This window comes from Balaenoptera musculus, chromosome 8, assembly GCF_009873245.2.
Source record: "Balaenoptera musculus isolate JJ_BM4_2016_0621 chromosome 8, mBalMus1.pri.v3, whole genome shotgun sequence".
NCBI classification, from domain to species: domain Eukaryota; kingdom Metazoa; phylum Chordata; class Mammalia; order Artiodactyla; family Balaenopteridae; genus Balaenoptera; species Balaenoptera musculus.
In genome coordinates, this window is record NC_045792.1 from 61,516,602 (window position 1) to 61,536,353 (window position 19,752).

General features: G+C 41.4%; 1 protein-coding gene across 1 annotated transcript in view; it reads right to left on the bottom strand.

Moving 5' to 3' along the window:
• Positions 1-22: 22 nt before the first annotated feature.
• OVCH2 (ovochymase 2) overlaps positions 23-19,752 on the bottom strand; it is a 39,933-nt gene continuing 20,203 nt past the window's right edge. The window contains exon 16 of the mRNA XM_036861310.1: positions 23-120. Coding sequence (XP_036717205.1) covers positions 23-120 — 98 coding nt within the window. The remainder of the gene's footprint in view (positions 121-19,752) is intronic.

Below are 19,752 nucleotides of genomic sequence, written 5' to 3' on the forward strand. Positions count from 1 at the left end.
CTAGTTTAAGGTCCCTTGTTTATTACGCGGCTCCCTCTGCATCCTGGTCCTCTCGGCTCACACTCTGAGCATCCCTGACGGAGCACTCCCTCTCCTCTGCTTGTTTAAACTGTAGCAAGCCTGGAGCAAGTAAGTGTATGCTGGTCAAAGAAATGGGAATTCACGCCAATTCAAAGAGCACCGAAATACATTCAGTAGACATCCATAATGAGCTCCTACTCTGAGCCTGGTCCCGGGGCCAGGTGTTTGGGGGTGGGGGGGGGGGCTGTGTGTGATCGAGGTAAAGAAGACAAAGCATTCATTCATTCATTCATTCTCTGTTGGGAGAGAGAGGTGATAGGTACCCAACACAAGACCAAAGAGGATGCAGAATTGCAGGCATAGACGGCTATGGGGGTTCTTTACAGCACATTTCAGAACCTTGGTAACCCCCTCCCCCATCAATTCTCCCACTGCCAGTGGCAAAGGTAAATCCCCGCTTCCCAGGCCTGAGTAAGACAGAGGAGCCAGGAAATGGACTCTCACCCCCAGCCCCCAAACACCCACCACTACAGGCACATAAATAATGGACCTCCCCCACCAACACCTCCAGATGCCAGGGTATTTTTGTCAGATACCTTAATTTTTGGCAATCTATTAATTGTGAAATTAATCGATTAATCTATTAATCAATTTCACAATTGATGGCTTATGAACTAATTTCATTACCTAATTGCTAAGGAGGTTGAACATCTTCCATAGGTTTTTTTTCTCATGGAGATTCTTTCTTTGAAAAAAAAAAGGCTCCTCATGACTTCTGCCCATTTTTGTATTGAGTTGTCTTTTTCTTACTGAATTTTAGGAGTCTTTTATACATTTTAGAGACCACCTCTTTGCCAATTATATCAAATGTTACAAATGTTTTCTCCCAGTAGGCAACTTATTCTTCCTTCCCGTCTTCCTTCCTTCTCCCTCTGTCTTTGGATGAATAAAAGTTTGAAATTGTGATATAATCATATGTATCAATCTTCAATCTTTTCCCTTTATGGTTAGTGCTCTTTGTGACTTGTCTATTCTTACCTAAGTTCAAGATATTCTGTATTTTCTCTGGCAAGACAAAGGTTTTCCCTTTTATTTTTAAGTCTCTCAACCACCTGGAATTGATTTCTGTGTATGATGTGAAGAAGGGATCCAGTTTAATTTTTTCTATATGGATAATGCCTTGTCTTAGTAACATTTATTAAATTGCTCATACCTGGTCACTAACCTGCAATGCCACCGCTGTCATATATCAGTTTTCACATATTTATGAGTCTGGTTCTGGCCTCCCTGTTTTCTTACACTGATCTAGTTGCCCAGCTCTCGTGACAATGCCATACTTCTCTAATTACAATAGTTTATAACAACTGTTTATATCTTTCACTCTTATTTGGGTCTGAGTTCAAATATCACTTCCTTAGAGATGCCTGCCCCAATCCCCCAATTAAAGGAGATGTACAGGGCTTCCCTGGTGATTCAGTGGTTAGGAATCCGCCTGCCAATGCAGGGGACACAGGTTCGAGCCCTGCTCTGGGAAGATCTCACATGAAGCGGAGCAACTGAGCCCATGCGCCACAACTACTGAGCCTGCGCTCTAGAGCCCGCGAGCCACAACTACTGAGCCCGAGTGCCACAACTACTGAAGCCCGCGCACCTAGAGCCTGTGCTCTGCAACAAGAGAAGCCACCCAATGAGAAGCCCGCGCACCGCAACGAAGAGGAGCCCCTGCTCGCCGCAACTAGAGAAAAGCCCGCGCGCAGCAACAAAGACCCAAGGCAGCCAAAAATAAAATAAATAAATAAATTTATAAAAAAAAAAAAGGAGATGTACATATTACATTCTATTCATAGCTGTTACTTCTGAAGATTTAATTGTTAAATGGCTGGCTCACATTAGTCTGGACATTCCACTAGGCCAGAGATTCTGTGTCCCCAGGGCTTATCACAGTGACTGTCACATAGATAACGTTTAATAAATATTTAACAAATGAGTGAATAAATTCACCTCTGCTCTGCAGCATTTATCACACTGTCCAGCACAGAGTAGATGCTCATAAATACTATGTTTAGTAGGTGCTCCATAAATACTAAAGAAAGGACCAATCCTTTCCATCAGTACTCAATGTGACTTGCTTGCTTAATTTGTCTCTGTAAGACATATCACCAGATGACATACTACAATATCTTACCAACTTGCTTACTGTCTTTCTCTTCCTGCCGGGAGATAAGATCCATGAGGACAGGAATTGCTTTGTTTTAACTTCTGCTGTATCCTAGGCCTAGAACAGTGCCTAGCAATTGGTAATGCTCAATAAATATTTATTGCATGAATGAATGAATGAATAAATCTTCTTCCTTTGATTCAATCAAAAGTCTATTTTTGGCTTTGGAATCTAAAGATGCCTCACTTTGTACTGTGGATTTCTTAGTACTTTGCCTCTCCCCTCCATTCCCTCTTCTCATGTTCCCTGCACGGTCCCTCCATGTTACTAGAGGGACAGATGGCACATCCTGCTTTCTTAATCTTGGAGTGGGATGAAGGCAGGCATTTATCTGGGTTCCTGGTAATTTCAAGAGAGCAATAATTCTTTTCTCTCCTCAGCACTCCTGCACACTTTATATGTGTCCCTCATATGTTCGTGTGCTGCCTGCATTTTGGTTCTTCTACTCTTCTCCTGAAATAGACCATAAGCACATGTCTCACTCCCCACATCCTCAGCTTGGTAAGAGGGCCCAGCAAAGAGTAGGCCCTCAGCAAGTGTTTGCTGAAAAAAGAAAGAATGAACATCTCTTGTCACTGTTTGAGCATATATGACAGTACTGAACCCCTCTCACTGCTGAGATTCCCCTGGGGAGACTGGTGCCCTGACCAAGCTGGTGCTTAGAGTATTTGCTTCTTAAATTTCCAGGCTGTTGTGGGCTTGTCATTAGCTTTTAACTTTGAAAATGATTCATTTCTATTTTATCCTTTGAACAAATGAGCACCTATGGACATTTTAAGCTTAAATTGTGGTAGGCTCAGTAACAGCCCCCCAAATATACCACATCCCAAATCCTAGAATCTGTGAATACTGCCTTATAGCTGCAGTGAAATTAAAGATCTTGAGTTGAGACTATCCTGGATTGCCTCGTGGGCCCAATGTGGTCACAATATTCTTTATAAGAAGGACACAGAAGGGGCAGAGAAGAAGGTGATGTGATGCCAGAGCAGCAATTGGAGTGACAGACTTTGAAGATGGAGGAAGGGGACACAAACCAAAGAATGCAGGCACCACTAGAAGCTGAAAAGGGCAAGGAAAAGGATTTTCCCCTCAGAGCCTTTGGAAGGAACCAGCCCTGCTGATATCTTGACTTTAGCCCAGTGAAACTGATTTTATAATTCTAGCTTCCAGAACTGTAAGAGAATAAATTTGTGCTGTTTAAAGCCAGTAGATCTGTGATAATGTGTTACAGCAGCAGTGAGAAACTAATATACTAAATGAACTATTGTTTTTGTCTCTTAGGGCTTACTTATACTTAGATTTATTCCAAAAATATATTTCCTTTAATTTGGATAAGGGAAGGCAGGAGGTGGCCCTCCCCTCTGGTCCTGATGCTCTTGTGGCTCTAATTATGGGTTTCTTTTCTTTCAGCAGCCTCCTGCTGCGTGGCCACATCTTCAGCTTGTTGTCTCTGCCAGGCCACATGGGCAGCCCACCCACTCCATCCCTTCCTCTGCACAGGGCTCTGGCCTGTGCATTGTGCAAAAATGTCATCCTGAACAAAGGACCTCGGCAGACAAATCTAGTTGACCGGGGTAAACTTTATAAGAGAACACAGATGGAGTACCTAACCCACTCCAAGCAATCAACCATGACCTAGGCAGAATATTACTTGAATTGGAGTTTCCTTGGTTTTCCTCTTCAAGGATTTTAAACTAAAGTATATTGATGCTACCTGATCAGAATTCCCCACTGAGCACTGCAAATAAAGCATCGCACATAAAGCAATGGTAACACTTTGCTTTCTGGAATGTTTCAACCTTGGCTTGTAGAATGGAAATGTGGCATGGAAAACTTGGCATGCTCCTGGCAATCTGGTGCTGACACAGGCCTGATGGGATAAGACTGTATAAAGACAAGAGGCTTGAGACGCTGGGAGTGACCAGAATTTGCCAGAAACAGTATGTTTGGGAGGAGCCAAAAGAATAGCTTGAGACAGGTTCATGAAACAGAAACAGAATCACAGACATAGAGAACAGACTGGTGGTTGCCAAGGGGGGGGGGGGGTTGGGGGAGGGGCGGAATGGAAGGTTGGGTGTAGCAGATTAAGCTTTTATATACAGAATGGATAAACAAGGTCCTACTGTACAGCACAGGGAACTATATTCAATATCCTATGATAAACCATAATGGAAAAGAATATTAAAAAAAAGAATGCATATATATGTATAACTGAATCACTTTGCTGTACAGCAGAAATTAACACATTGTAAATAAAATATACTCCAATTAAAAAATATAGAGAGATAAAAAATAAAAACATTTCAAGAAAAAAAAAAGAATAGCTCGAGGAGTCCTATTCCTGTCATCCCTCCCACACCCAGAGGAATCCTCCCTGAGCAGCTCTGTCTGCAGAGCTACGCCAACCCTGCTAGTCGAGTTCCCCCCAATGTTTACAGCAGTTGCTTCAACTCTTCCCAAACGGCATCTGTTGTGGTAGGGCTGGGGTAGAGCCTCCAGAAGGTAGTATGTAATTGTGAGTTCACAGCTTGGGTGGTGGAGACAACAGGGAGTAACTAGGACAGCTGAGGCAGCTTCTGGGGGACAGTGCCACCTGCACAGATGGGGTGTGGCTGCCTGGCTGGGGCTGGGAGCCTCAGACCTATATTAGGAGAAAGGCTGGCCTCCAGGAAGGGAGAATGGGAAAATGTCCCAAAGAAAGAAAGGAAAGAAAACATTCCTGCCTCCTAGTTGAACACAGCCAGTGTTTGTGGGGACAATTTCTGTTGTTTGTTTGTTTGTTTGTTTTTTAAAGCAATAACGAGTGAAGATGGAACAAACTGGGCTAAAGCCTCCATTCTGAGAACCATTATAAAACATTCTTTTTCATGGAACTGTAGGGTTTGCAAAGCATTTCCCATAATGGGAGATATCCCTCTGAAATTGCTGTGATCCTTTTACAACCACTTTAGTTTGGAGAAAGAACCTCCGAGGGATTCCATGCCTTGTCCAAGGTCACAAAGCTAGGACACAAGCCCATGTTTCTGAATGTAGGTCTTTCCCCTACACCACGGCAACCTGTGATACAGTCAATGCACAAAAAACATTTTCTTTGTGATGCCACGCAAACTTAAACTGAATTCCTGACTTCAAATTTAAAGAAGGCTTCCATTTTTCAGGTGCCAAAGCTGAGGCCCAGAGATGTCAAATGATGCTCTTGAAGAAAGGACTCTGATTGGGTCATTTGTATTGAGACTTCAGTCTTTCGCAGCCTGCAGTTTAAGAGCAAGTATAACTTTCTTCCATGGTGGGAGAGAACTCAGAAAGTATAGAAATGTAGAAAGGCACCTCTTTTCTCTGCCTTTCCTCCTGTTACTGTGTATCACCTGCTGTGTTCCCCTCTAAGTTCTCTTCCCCTCTTATCTGTTAAGGAACATTGCCCCAGCAATTCTTCCATCTTTTCCTCTCATTATCAGTTCCTTCTCTCTACTTGATAATTCCTGGCAGAGTACATGTGTTCTGTAATTTTTCTCATATTAAAAAAGTCATAAAACCTTCTCTCGACTTCCATATCCACATTTAGGTGCTACTCCATTTCCGTGTTCCCAGTTACAATAAAATTTCTTGAAAGAGTTACCTATACTTGCCATCTTCAATTCTGCCCATCAAATTCTCTCTTGAGTTTACTCCAAAGAAAGCTTTCACTCTCACCACTCCTTTAAAACTGCCCTTGTTGAGATTTCAATAAACCCACATTGCTAAATGTAATGGTCAGTTCTCTGTCAATTCCTTCTCATTTTCCCCCAACCCTGTAAACGTTGAAGTGCTCCAGAACTCAAATCTCAGTTTCCTTGGTGATCTTGTCCTATGTCATGAGTTTAAATAACAACAATATGCTGATGGTTTACATATGCAGGCTGGATCTTTCCCCTGAACTCCATGTTCGTATATCCATCTGTCTACTTGACATCTCCCTCTTGAATGACCATAGGCAATTCAAACTTAACGTGATCAAATACAAACTCCCAATCTTCCCCCAGAATTCTTGTATCTTATAGTCATCTAAAGAAGTCATCTCAGGAGGAGAACACCCGAGATCAATATAGTCATATATAAATAGTTCAAATCCTTCCTATGCCACATTGGTTAATGTACATTGTTCAGAATTTTTCATTTCAGGAAATGGCGACATCATACTTCCAGTTGCTCAGGCCAAAACCACTGGGGTCATTTTTTACTTCTCCTTTTCATACCTCACATTCAGTCTCTCTGGAAATTCTGTTGGCGTTTACTTTAATGTATGTCCAGACTCTGCTTCTCACCAAGTCCACTGCTACCACTCACATGTAAGTTTCTTGACCTGATTATTGCAATAGCCTCCCGACTGATCTTGCTTTGTCCCGTGCCCTCTCCCAACAGTCTTGTTTCAACATAGGAGCAAGAGTGAACTTGTTAAAATGGGTTTAACTGCTACTCCACTTGATGTCCTCTCATTCTACTTGGAGTAAGAGCCAATGTATTTACACTAGCCCATAAGGTCCCACAGAAGCTGCCTTTCCCACCTAACTTCTCTGATTTCCCTGTGGTTATGCCTCTCCTAGCATACTGACCTCCCAGTGGGTTTTTATACATCTCAGACATGCTCCCACCTCAGGTCTTTAGCACTTGCCATCCTCTGTGCCTAGAATGCTCTAACCCCCAGATATCTGCCTAGCCTTCACCCTTACCACCTTCAGGTCTTTCCTCAGATGTCTCTATCAGTTCTTCCCTGACAAGAGATTTTTTTAAATTGCAAATATCCTTCTATTTAGCATTCACTATCCCTCATCCCTGATTTATTTTACTTGATATCATTTATTATCAACTGCTATATTTTTTACTTCTTTGCTTATTATCTGCCTCCCCATCCCATTAGATTTTTGTCCATTTTGCTCATTGAAGTATCCCTTGTGCCTAGATACCTGGTGCAGATAGAGCCCCTTACAAATGCCTGTTGATTAAATGAAGAGATAAGCCTAAGAAGAACCTAAAGAACACTCATACCCCATCAACCCAAAGAAAATCCCTACTAACCCCTTGGAATACATCCTTTTAGAGTTCTTATTCTGGATATTTATATTTTGAGTTGGACAGAAATTAGTGGCGTAAAAGCAAGTCAGCCTCTTCCACCCCTTAAATTAGGAAAAATAGACCAAAACTTTTTCAAGATGCAAAAAGAGATATAAAATGCTCCAGAGGGACTTCCCTGGTGGTGCAGTGGTTAAGACTCCACGCTTCCAATGCAGGGGGCCTGGGTTCTATCCCTGGTCAGGGAACAAGATCCCACATGCATGCCGCAACTAAGAGTTCGAATGCCACAACTAAGGAGCCCGCCTGCTGCAACTAAGACCTGGCACAACCAAATAAATAAATAAAATGCTCCAGAGTGTATTAAAGTTATCGATAAATAGCAACGGCTGGAAATACTCATTTTTGACCATACTTATCATTTCAACTACATTATCATGTTCACAATCTTGTTCCAAGTCAATTTGATTTCACTCAAAGCAAGTTGAAACCACAATCTTGTTGGAATGGGTTTCAGGATGCAAACACCTGAGATTAATACAGTCATATATCAATAGTTTAAATTTTCCCTATTCCACTTTTGTTAATGTATATTGTTCCAAATGATTATTATTCTGAGAAAACTAGAATGCCTACTATGTGTGTTCACTGTATATAGGGGCAAACTCATGTGGCCCTAGAACTCGAGGATGACCTAGAATTGAGCATAATGAGTGAGACTAGCTTTCTGTAATAGGTGGAGCTTTATTAACCTTCCTTAAATGTCTACTATGTGCAGGCACTGGGCTAGCCTTATTACAAGCCAGGACATTCTTTATAAACAGATGATTGAGGATAATAGGGAACACCTGAATCTGATCACATTGTTTAGGGTGTAGTGCACTGTGCATAGCACCACTGTGTGTCTGTGGTTAAGAAACCTATGGTCTGAGCCATTGTATTACAGTCTATCCTGAAGACAGACAGTGTTAACACGAGATGGGTATTCATGGAGCCTGAAAGAAGGGAAATCAGAGAGCAGGTGTTTGCTACCCTGCCCAGCGTCATGAGCATTCTGCTTACTGGAACGGTGATGGGGCAATGCTTCGGTAGGTCCCTCCCATACCTGGATGAGATGCCCCTGAGGATGATGCCTGACCTTCGTTGTCCATCAGAAAAGTTTGGCAGCAGAAGTTGGGAGGGGTGGATGTACATATCCCATATCACATATTACATTCACTAGAAGTGAACTGCCCCGGTCCCACATTAATACACCCACCTTTGTGTTTATATATCCTCCCATCGAGTCTGGGACTCATTTCCTGTGAGCCTCCTCACGGCGAGCATCTTGACACAGTTGAGTTTCTGGGCCGACAGGGCTGAGGACCTGGACTCTTAGGGCACCTCCAGGACTCTGCTTGAGGAGCCAGACCCCCTCCCTGAAACAGAAACAGTTTTTTTCATTGGTTCTTAAATCAAGCTTCAACAGGCATTAAGAGCTTATTTCTTGCTTCTTATTTTTTGATCCTGTGCCCAGAATCTTAAGTGTAACATAGAAATTAACCCCAACAATTCTGGTGTATGGACTATCTATAAGACATAGTTAATGTCCTTATGTACGAGTGGGTTTCAGCTTGAGTCTGAGTTTCAGACTTTTCCAGGGATGTTTGAACTGGTGGGATGGAATTAGCAGAAGTCAGTTTGCTTAGGGCTGAAGAGACTCCTGAGGAAGAATTTATATTGGGGGAAGAATGATCCAGGTATAAAGAGTCTGAGGAGATGAAGAAACCTTAATCATCTTAAGGGGGATATTCTGAGAACATCGTGGTGTCTTCCATTCTTTTTATTTCCAATTTAAAAAAATGTAGTAAAATACACATAAAACTTACCATCTTAACCATTTCAAGCGTACAGTTCAGTGGTGTTAAATACATTTTTATTATTGTGCAACCATCACCACCATCCATCTCCATAACTTTTTTTCACCTTGCAAAACTGAAACTCTAACTCCCCATTCCTTCCTCTCCCCAGCCCCAGCAAGCTCCTTTCTACTTTGTCTTTATGATTTTGACTATTCTAAATATCTATTATAAGTAGAGTCAAACAGTTTTGTCTTTTTTGACTGGCTTATTTCACTTAGTATAATGTCCTATAGTTTCATCTATGTTGTAGCATATGCTAGAGTTTCCTTCCTTTTAAAGGATGAATAATATTCCATTGTATGCATATAACCACATTTTACCTAACCATTCATCCATCAATGGACACTTGGGTTGCTTTCATGTTTTAGCTATTATGAATAATGCTGCTATGCATGTGGTTGTACAAGTATCCCTTCATTGTCTCCCATTATTGACTCTGCTAGACTCATCCCAAAGAAAGCAAGGGTGAAGTCCTTAAACCAGAACTGAAAGAAGAATTTCACTGAAGTCCCTATTAAACAGTAGGATCCAAGCAGTACTCATGGAGGGTAGCACAAAGCAGAGAGACATTCTCCCTCATTTCACCAAGGAAATGACACCACTGGGGTTCCACTAACTCAGTGGAGAAGAGTGGGGACACAGAGGAGTGTGGTGGCAGTGGCCCTGAGGGCTGGTAACTGAGCAGGGAAATGCAGTTCCTGGTAGATCTAGGTTGGGAGGTGGAAGAACCACACTGCCTGATGGGAGCAGACTTGTGATGATCCAGAAAAGGAAAGGATAGGAGGATATTTCTGCTGGGGTCCAGGAGGGTTGGGCACTTGTAACAGCTGATTATGCCAGAGCCTGCTCTCTGCAAACTGATAAGGACCCCTGATGAGACTTAAAGGTTTTTGGGTCATCAATCTTGATATGCAAGCTGTAGATTATTAATCTTGTGATATATTTTGTCTGCTAATTTAACTTTAATGTATGTTAATAATAAGTCTGGTGAGAATTGAGCAGCAATAAAGAATGTATGATTCTTCCCCAAATAGGATGAAATAGATCTTTTGAAGCCATAGAGTTGCCTGCCCTACCCCATACTGCGACCAGTAGTGATTCAATTCCAGAAGCAAGGAAAAAGGAAACCAAACCCCTGAAAATATAAAGGGAGGATCCTTTTCCTTATCTGGAGTAGAATGTTTCTGAAAATCCAAAGGAAGCTTTTTTAGAAAGGACTATTCAATTCTCAAAAGATGGTTCTTGACATTATCTACAGGGGGTCCCTGAGGATCCTGAAGATTCTAACCTCCCATGGTCACAGCAGCTCCACCAGGGGCCCTCGTGTCAAGCCACCAGGTGACAACCAGAATCTTTCCCAGCTGGTTGCCAGCTGCCCAGTCCCCCAGGAGCGCTGCCAGAGAGGAGAGAGATGGTGGGTGGAGAACTTACCCAGAAGGAATCCTTGCCTCCCCCAGAAGGGAAGCCAGCACCAGTGCTCTCCAGGGCATCCGTGGAGGGAGGGACACACAACACACCTGGCAGGCTTCAGAGGCAAGGATGGAGATGTTAAGCTGCAGAAACTTGTTGGACATCTCTCCACCTTGAAGGCAAGGAATCACTTTTGTTAAAGTCAATTAAGGTCTAGGAAAAAAAAGCAGAATATATTTTCAGGGGATATTTGGGCATTTTATCCATAAAGACAAAAGGAAAGAGGATTCTACTCTGTGGATTAAAAGGTATGTGATGTTTCTCGGCAAGCTGTCAAAGAAAATTATATTACCCAAAACACTTATAAGAAGTGATGGCTGTGAGAACAAACAGTCCCCTTGAAGACTAAGGCTGAGAAATAAATGGTTATTAGGGTCATGCTAGTGTATTAGTATCTACGTCCTTGACTCCTGAAGCCGGAAGCATCAGCAGCCCAGACTAGCCACTGTACTTGGGGACCATTCTTCTGAAAAGGAAATCTATCTCTGTTGTGGCCTCTTTGTCACCTCCTGTTCATTCTCCTTCTTTAGCCATCAGACCATGGAATCCTGACTTATTGAGGTTACCCACAACATGCCAATGGCCAAATCAAAAGGCCTCTTTTCCCATTCTTATAGGACTAGATTTTGTGCAGCATTTTACATTATTGACTACCCTTCTTCTTGAAACCTAAGCTCTCTCCCCAGCTTCCATGCTCTGTCCTGCTTCTCCCCCTGCCCTTCTGCTCATTCCTTTCAGCTTCTTTCCTCAGGTTCTCCTCGCTCCCTTTGCTCCTTTTCCTCTTAAAATAGCCTTTCTCAAGGCTGCAACCCTCACCCATACTTGTTACCTCTCATATCACATCATCCTTGGCTGCTTTCTTAATCCCTGGACAACTGTAGCTGGACATCCCACAGGTACCTCCAAAATTACCAAATACAAACTTAATTCATCTTCACCCCTCACACCCTCCCTATGTCTGCTACTGCTATGATATTCCCTTTCTGGGTCAAGAGTAAATGTAGAGGCAGTATAGTGTATTGGTTAGGAGCACCAAATTCTTCTAACTTCAGACAGTCCTGGGTTTGAATCCCTGTTAGGCCACGTATTTGGGCAAAGAAATTGATCACTGAGCTTCAATTTCTTCATCTGTAAAATGAGGGTTAATAATAGTACCAATTTCTCAGGTTTAGTGAGAGGAGTCTATGAAATAATGCACATAAAGGGTTTGGCCCAGAGTAAATAATAAATGCCAACTATTATCATGGTTAGCTTTTATCTACGCAATCACTTGAGTTCAGTACCTGGAAGTTGTGTGTGTGCATGTATGTGTGTGTGTGTGCGTGTGTGTGTGTGTGTGTGTGTGTGTGTGTGTGTGAGACATTTTTTCTTTCCTCCATTTTAAGCATTATTGGTCATCAAATCTTTTTTTTTCTTTCTTTTTTTTTTTATTGGTCATCAAATCTTATTGAGTCTGTAGAAACAATGTTTTTTGAAATTACTTTTTCCTCCTTGCCACTCTTGTAGTCCTCATCATATTTCATTTGGGCTCTTATATCTATGCACCTCCTCAACTGCCAGATTAATTTTTCTTTAGTACAGGTTTTCTTTTTTGCCTCCTCTGCACTCGAAGGGCAATAGTTCCCATCACTGGACTATAAGATAGAGTCTAACCTTCTTAGTGTTACCGAACCCAGGTCTGGCTGCTCGCCGCTTGAAAGACAAGTGTTGGTAGGAAAGGAAAGGTTGCTTTATTTCAGAGGCTGGCAGCAGGGGGAGAGGGTGGACTCCTGTCCGAGAACCAACTCCCAGTTGCTGCTCCGGGGACAGGGGCTTTTAAAGGGGAGTTTCAGGGTTGTAGGTGGAGGGAGGGAGCAGAACAGCACAGTCAGCTCTGACAGTCATCTTGAAATCAGTAATGTGGTGGTCTCATCAGCGTCATCTTGGTTGTTTTAAGTACGTTAACCTTTAGTTCCAGGGTTTGTTCCCATTTCTTTCAGGTCAGTTCTCGGAATTGTGTGAAGCGAAGTAGCTTATGTCATGGCTTCAATTTGGTCATCATGTAGTCATCTTCCTCCACCTGGTGGGGTCTTCAGTGTCTGCAAAACAGTTAACAGGATAGGGCTCAGAGTATTATCTATAGCCCTCAAGGAGGAACTAAAAGTCCTTGACTATGCTTAATGATTAAACTATTATTATTTGGTCTCCTTTGACTGTTTCCCTTTGTTTCTGTATTTTCTCACTTCTCTGGGATCCTTCGGTCGGATCCCAGGGAGGCTCGGGCTTCAGTCGGATTCTCTCACAGAGGATCGGTGCCAACCAGCACTCACCAGCTGGAGAGGCTTCTCTGCTCACCCGCCGGGGAGGGCAGGGGCTGGGAGCTGGGAGTTGAGGCTCGGGGCTTCGGTCGGATCCCAGGGAGAGGACTGGGGTTGGCTGTGTGAACACAGCCTGAAGGGGCTAGTGCACCACAGCTAGCCGGGAGGGAGTCTGGGAAAAAGTCTGGAGCTGCCGAAGAAGCAAGAGACCATTGTTTCAGGGTGCGTGAGGAGAGGGGATTCAGAGCGCCGCCTAAACGAGCTCCAGAGATGGGCGCGAGCCGCGGCTATCAGCGCGGACCCCAGAGACGGGCATGAGACGCTAAGGCTGCTGCTGCCGCCACCAAGAAGCCTGTGTGCGAGCACAGGTCACTCTCCACACCGCCCCTCCCGGGAGCCTGTGCAGCCCGCCACTGCCAGGGTCCCGTGATCCCGGGACAACATCCCCGGGAGAACGCACGGCGCGCCTCAGGCTGCTGCAATGTCACGTGGGCCTCTGCTGCCGCAGGCTCGCCCCGCATCCGTACCCCTCCCTCCCCCAGGCCTGAGTGAGCCAGAGCCCCCTAATCAGCTGCTCCTTTAACTCCGTCCTGTCTGAGCGAAGAACAGATGCCCTCAGGCGACCTACACGCAGAGGCGGGTCCAAATCCAAAGCTGAACCCCGGGAGCTGTGCGAACAAAGAAGAGAAAGGGAAATCTCTCCCAGCAGCCTCAGGAGCAGCAGATTAAATCTCCACAACCAACTTGATGTAACTGCATCTGCTGAATACCTGAATAGACAATGAATCATCCCAAAACTGAGGCGGTGGACTTTTGTAGCAACTGTAGACTTGGGGTTTACTTTCTGCATCTAATTTGTCTGGTTTTATGTTTAACTTAGTTTACTATTTAGAGCTTAATATCATTGGTAGATTTGTTTGTTGATTTGATAAGCTGTCTACAAGAGACCCACTTCAGATCTAGGGACACATATAGACTGAAAGGGAGGGGATGGAAAAAGATATTCCATGCAAATGGAAATCAAAAGAAAGCTGGAGTAGCAATTCTCTTATCAGACAAAATAGACTTTAAAACAAAGACTATTTCAAGAGACAAAGAAGGACACTACATAATGATCAAGGGATCAATCCAAGAAGAATATATAACAATTGTAAATATTTATGCACCCAACATAGGAGCACCTCAATATATAAGGCAAATACTAACAGCCATAAAAGGGGAAATCGACAGTAACACAATCATAGTAGGGGACTTTAACACCCTACTTTCACCAATGGACAGATCATCCAAAATGAAAATAAATAAGGAAACACAAGTTTTAAATGATACATTAAACAAGATGGACTTAATTGATATTGATGGGACATTCCATCCAAAAACAACAGAATACCCTTTCTTCTCAAGTGCTCATTCAACATTCTCCAGGATAGATCATATCTTGGGTCACAAATCAAGCCTTGGTAAATTTAAGAATACTGAAATCATATCAAGTATCTTTTCCGACCACAACGCTATGAGACTAGATATCAATTACAGGAACAAAATCTGTAAAAAATACAAACACATGGAGGCTAAACAATACACTACTAAATAACCAAGAGATCACTGAAGAAATCGAAGAGGAAATCAAAAAATAACTAGAAAAAAATGACAATGAAAACACGACCACCCAAAACCTAAGGGATGCAGCAAAAGCCGTTCTAAGAGGGAATTTTATAACAATACAATCGTACCTCAAGAAACAAGAAACATCTCATATAAACAACCTAAACTTACACCTAAAGCAATTAGAGAAAGAAGAACAAAAAAAAACCCCAAAGCTAGCAGAAGGAAAGAAATCATAAAGATCAGATCAGAAATAAATGAAAAAGAAATGAAGGAAACAATAACAAAGATCAATAAAACTAAAAGCTGGTTCTTTGAGAAGATAAACAAAACTGATAAACCATTAGCCACACTCATCAAGAAAAAAAGGGAGAAGACTCAAAACAATAGAATTAGAAATGAAAACGGGGAAGTAACAACTGACACTGCAGAAATACAAAGGATCATGAGGGATTACTACAAGCAACTATATGTCAACAAAATGGACAATCGGAAGAAATGGACAAATTCTTAGAAAAGCACAACCTTCTGAGACTGTACCAGGAAGAAATAGAAAATATAAACAGACCAATCACAAGCACTGAAATTGAAACTGTGATTAAAAACCTTCCAACAAACAAAAGCCCAGGACCAGATGGCTTCACAGGTGAATTCTATCAAACATTTAGAGAAGAGCTAACACCTATCCTTCTCAAACACTTCTAAAATATAGCAGAGGGAGGAACACTCCCAAACTCATTCTACAAGGCCACCATCACCCTGATACCAAAACCAGACAAAGATGTCACAAGAAAGAAAACTACAGGCCAACATCACTGATGAATATAAAATCCTCAACAAAATACTAGCAAACAGAATCCAACAGCACATTAAAAGGATCATACACCATGATCAAGTGGGGTTTATCCCAGGAATGCAAGGATTCTTCAATATATGTAAATCAATCAATGTGATACACCATATTAACAAATTGAAGGAGAAAAACCATATGATCATCTCAATAGATGCAGTAAAAGCTTTTGACAAAATTCAACACCCATTTATGATAAAAACCCTCCATAAAGTAGGCACAGAGGGAATTTACCTCAACATAATAAAGGCTATATCTGACAAAGCCATAGCCAACATCGTCCTCAATGGTGAAAAACTGAAAGCATTTCCTCTAAGATCAGAACAAGTCAAGGTTGTCCACTCTCACCACTATTATTCAATATAGTTTTGGAAGTTTCAGCCACAGCAGAGAAGAAAAAGAAATAAAAGGGATCCAAATCGGAAAAGAAGAAGTAAAGCTGTCACCGTTTGCAGATGACATGATACTATACATAGAGAATTCTAAAGATGTTACCAGAAAACTACTAGAGCTAATCAATGAATTTGGTAAAGTAGCAGGATACAAAATTAATGCACAGAAAACACTTGCATTCCTATACACTAATGATGAAAAATCTGAAAGAGAAATTAAGAAAACACTCCCATTTACCATTGCAACAAAAAGAATAAAATACCTAGGAATAGACCTACCTAAGGAGACAAAAGACCTGCATGCAGAAAACTATAAGACACTGATGAAAGAAATTAAAGATGATACAGACAGATGGAGTGGTATACCATATTCATGGACTGGAAGAATCAACATTGTGAAAATGGCTATACTACTGAAAGCAAACTACAAATTCAGTGTAATCCCTATCAAACTACCAATGGCATGTTTCACAAAACTAGCACAAAATTTTTCACAATTTGTATGGAAACACAAAAGACCCCTAATAGCCAAAGCAATCTTGAGAACGAAAAACGGAGCTGGAGGAATCAGGCTCCCTGACTTCAGACTACACTACAAAGCTACAGTAATCAAGACAGTATGGTACTGGCACAAAAACAGAAATGTAGATCAATGGAACAGGATAGAAAGCCCAGAGATAAACCCATGCACATGTGGTCACCTTATTTTTGATAAAGGAGGCAAGAATATACAACGGAGAAAAGACAGTCTCTTCAATAAGTGGTGCTGGGAAAACTGGACAGCTACATGTAAACAAATGAAATTAGAACACTCCCTAACACCATACCCAAAAATAAACTCAAAATGGATTAAAGACCTAAATGTAAGGCCAGACCCTATAAAATTCTTAGAGGAAAACATAGGCAGAACACTCTATGACATATATCACAGCAAGATCCTTTTTGACCCACATCCTAGAGAAATGGAAATAAAAACAAAAATAAATGTGACCTAATGAAACTTAAAAGCTTTTGCACAGCAAAGGAAAATATAAACAAGAAGAAAAGACAACCCTCAGAATAGGAGAAAATATCTACAAATGAAGCAACTGACAACGGATTAATCTCCAAAATCTACAAGCAGCTCATGCAACTCAATATCAAAAAACAAACAACCCAATCCAAAAATGGGCAGAAGATCTAAATAGACATTTCTCCAAAGAAGATATACAGATTGCCAACAAACACATGAAAGGATGCTCAACATCACTAATCATTAGAGAAATGCAAATCAAAACTACAATGAGGTATCACCTCACACCAGTCAGAATGGCCACCATCAAAAAATTCTGTGAACAATAAATGCTGGAGAGGGTGTGGACAAAAGGGAACCCTCTTGCACTGTTTGTGGGAATGTACATTGATACAGCCACTATGGAGAACAGTATGGAGGTTCCTTAAAAAACTAAAAATAGAACTACCATACAACCCAGCAATCCCACTACTGGGCATATACCCTGAGAAAACTATAATTCAAAAATTATGTACCACATAATGTACCACAATGTTCATTGCAGCTCTATTTACAATAGCCAGGACATGGAAGCAACCTAAGTGTCCATCGACAGATGAATGGATAAAGAAGATGTGGCACATATATACAATGGAATATTACTCAGCCATCAAAAGAAACAAAATTGAGTTATTTGTAGTGAGGTGGATGGACCTAGAGTCTGTCATACAGAGTGAAGTAAGTCAGAAAGAGAAAAACAAATACCGTATGCTAACACATATATATAGAATCCACACACACACAAAAAAGGTTCTAAAGAACCTAGGGGCAGGACAGGAATAAAGACGCAGATGTAGAGAATGGACTCGAGGACACAGGGAGGGGGAAAGGTAAGCTGGGACGAGGTGAGAGAGTGGCATGGACATATATACACTACCAAATGTAAAATCGATAGCTAGTGGGAAGCAGCCGCATAGCACAGGGAGATCAGCTCGGTGCTTTGTGACCACCTAGAGGGGTGGGATAGGGAGGGTGGGAGAGAGACGCAAGAGGGAGGAGATATGGGGATATATGTATATGTATAGCTGATTCACTTTGTTATAAGGCAGAAACTAACACACCACTGTAAAGAAATTATACTCCAATAAAGATGTTTTTAAAAAATAGGGAAGGGCTTCCCTGGTGGCGCAGTGGTTGAGAATCCGTCTGCTAATGCAGGGGACACGGGTTCGAGCCCTGGTCTGGGAAGATCCCACGTGCCGCGGAGCAACTAGGCCCGTGAGCCACAATTACTGAGCCTGCGCATCTGGAGCCTGTGCTCCGCAACAAGAGAGGCCACGATAGTGAGAGGCCCGCACACTGCGATGAAGAGTGGCCCCCGCTTGCCACAACTAGAGAAAGCCCTCGCACAGAAACGAAGACCCAACACAGCCATAAATAAATAAATAAATAAATAAATAAATAAATAAATAAAAAATAGGGAAAAGTAAATAACAATAAAAAAAAAAAAAAGAGCTCTAAGGGGAACATAAACAAGTCTCGCAGCTGCATTCTAGTGTCAGCATGGGTTATAGCTGTGCCTGTCCATCATCTGCGGGAAATATCTCAGAGTCACGGTCCCCAGTCCCTGGTCAGCCTGCCTGTCTGGGTCAGCTGACGTGACTCAATAGGGTGCAGCCAGAAAAATAGGGTCATTACAAAAATTAACTGTTTTCTAAAATAAAAATAAAATTTCTATAAAATGATGATACTAGCTAGTCTAATTTTTTTAAAGATTTTAAAAATATACAAAATTGGGAAAGTAGAAAATATCACAAAAGTATATAAGGAAATATTTTGCACAGCACAAAGCAATTAGTAGGAAAATCTGAGTGTTATAGCTATTACTAGATTATAAATTATCAAAATTGAGTGAAGGTGAAAATTTAAAACCTAAAAACCAGTAACAAGGAAGGAAATTGTGAAAGTTACCGTTAAGTCTTCAATGAGTAGATGTTTAGTATATGTAATCACATGACATCATTAGTTATTATTCCCCTGTTATAAATTTATGTAAAGCATACAGCAAGAAGGAAAGCTCTAAGAGAAAGTTGCTGAGAGTAGATCTTAAAAATTCTCATCACAAGGAAAACCAATTGTAACTGTGCGTGGTGGTGGAAGATGACTACGCTTATTGCAGCGATCATTTAGCAAAAATACAAATATCAAATCATTTTATTGTACACCTGAAACTAATATGTTACATGTCAATTATACCTCAATTAAAAAAAAAAAAGGAGAGCTCTCAAGTTCTTTTCATGAAGAGCACTGATACCAAAGTCTGACAAAGGCAGACGACAGAAAGAAAACTATAGCCAGCGGTTCTCAAATTTTGGGTCCCAGGACATCTTTACACTTTGAAAAAAATCACTGAAAACCCTAAAGAGCTTTTGTTTATGTGAGTAATATTTACCAATAGTTAACATACTAGAACTTAAGTAAAAGTTTTTAGATTATGTATTTATTAATTTATTAAGATAACCATAAAAAAACCATTAAGTTAATACATAAATGACATGTATTCAAGTAACTACATCTTCGAAAGTAAAAACTTTAAATAAGACTGGCATTGTTTCACATTTTTTCAAAAACCGTTTTAATTTCTGGCTAAACAGAAGATGGATGGGATTTGCTATCTGCTTTTTCCACACCAATCTGTTGAGCTATCACATGTTATGTAGTCTCTGGAAAACTCTACTGCATACTCGTGAGTGATGAGAGTAAAAGGGGATCATAATGTCTTAGTATTACTATGAAGATCGTTTGACCTTTTAGGGGGTCTCCTCTAAAAGGATCTTGGAGATCCCCAGCGGTCTCCAGATCACATTTTGAGAACCTCCGCTATAAGTCAATTTCAGTCATGAATGTTGATGCAAAAATCTAAGTGAAATATTAGTAACAGAGCCCAGCAGTACATTGAAA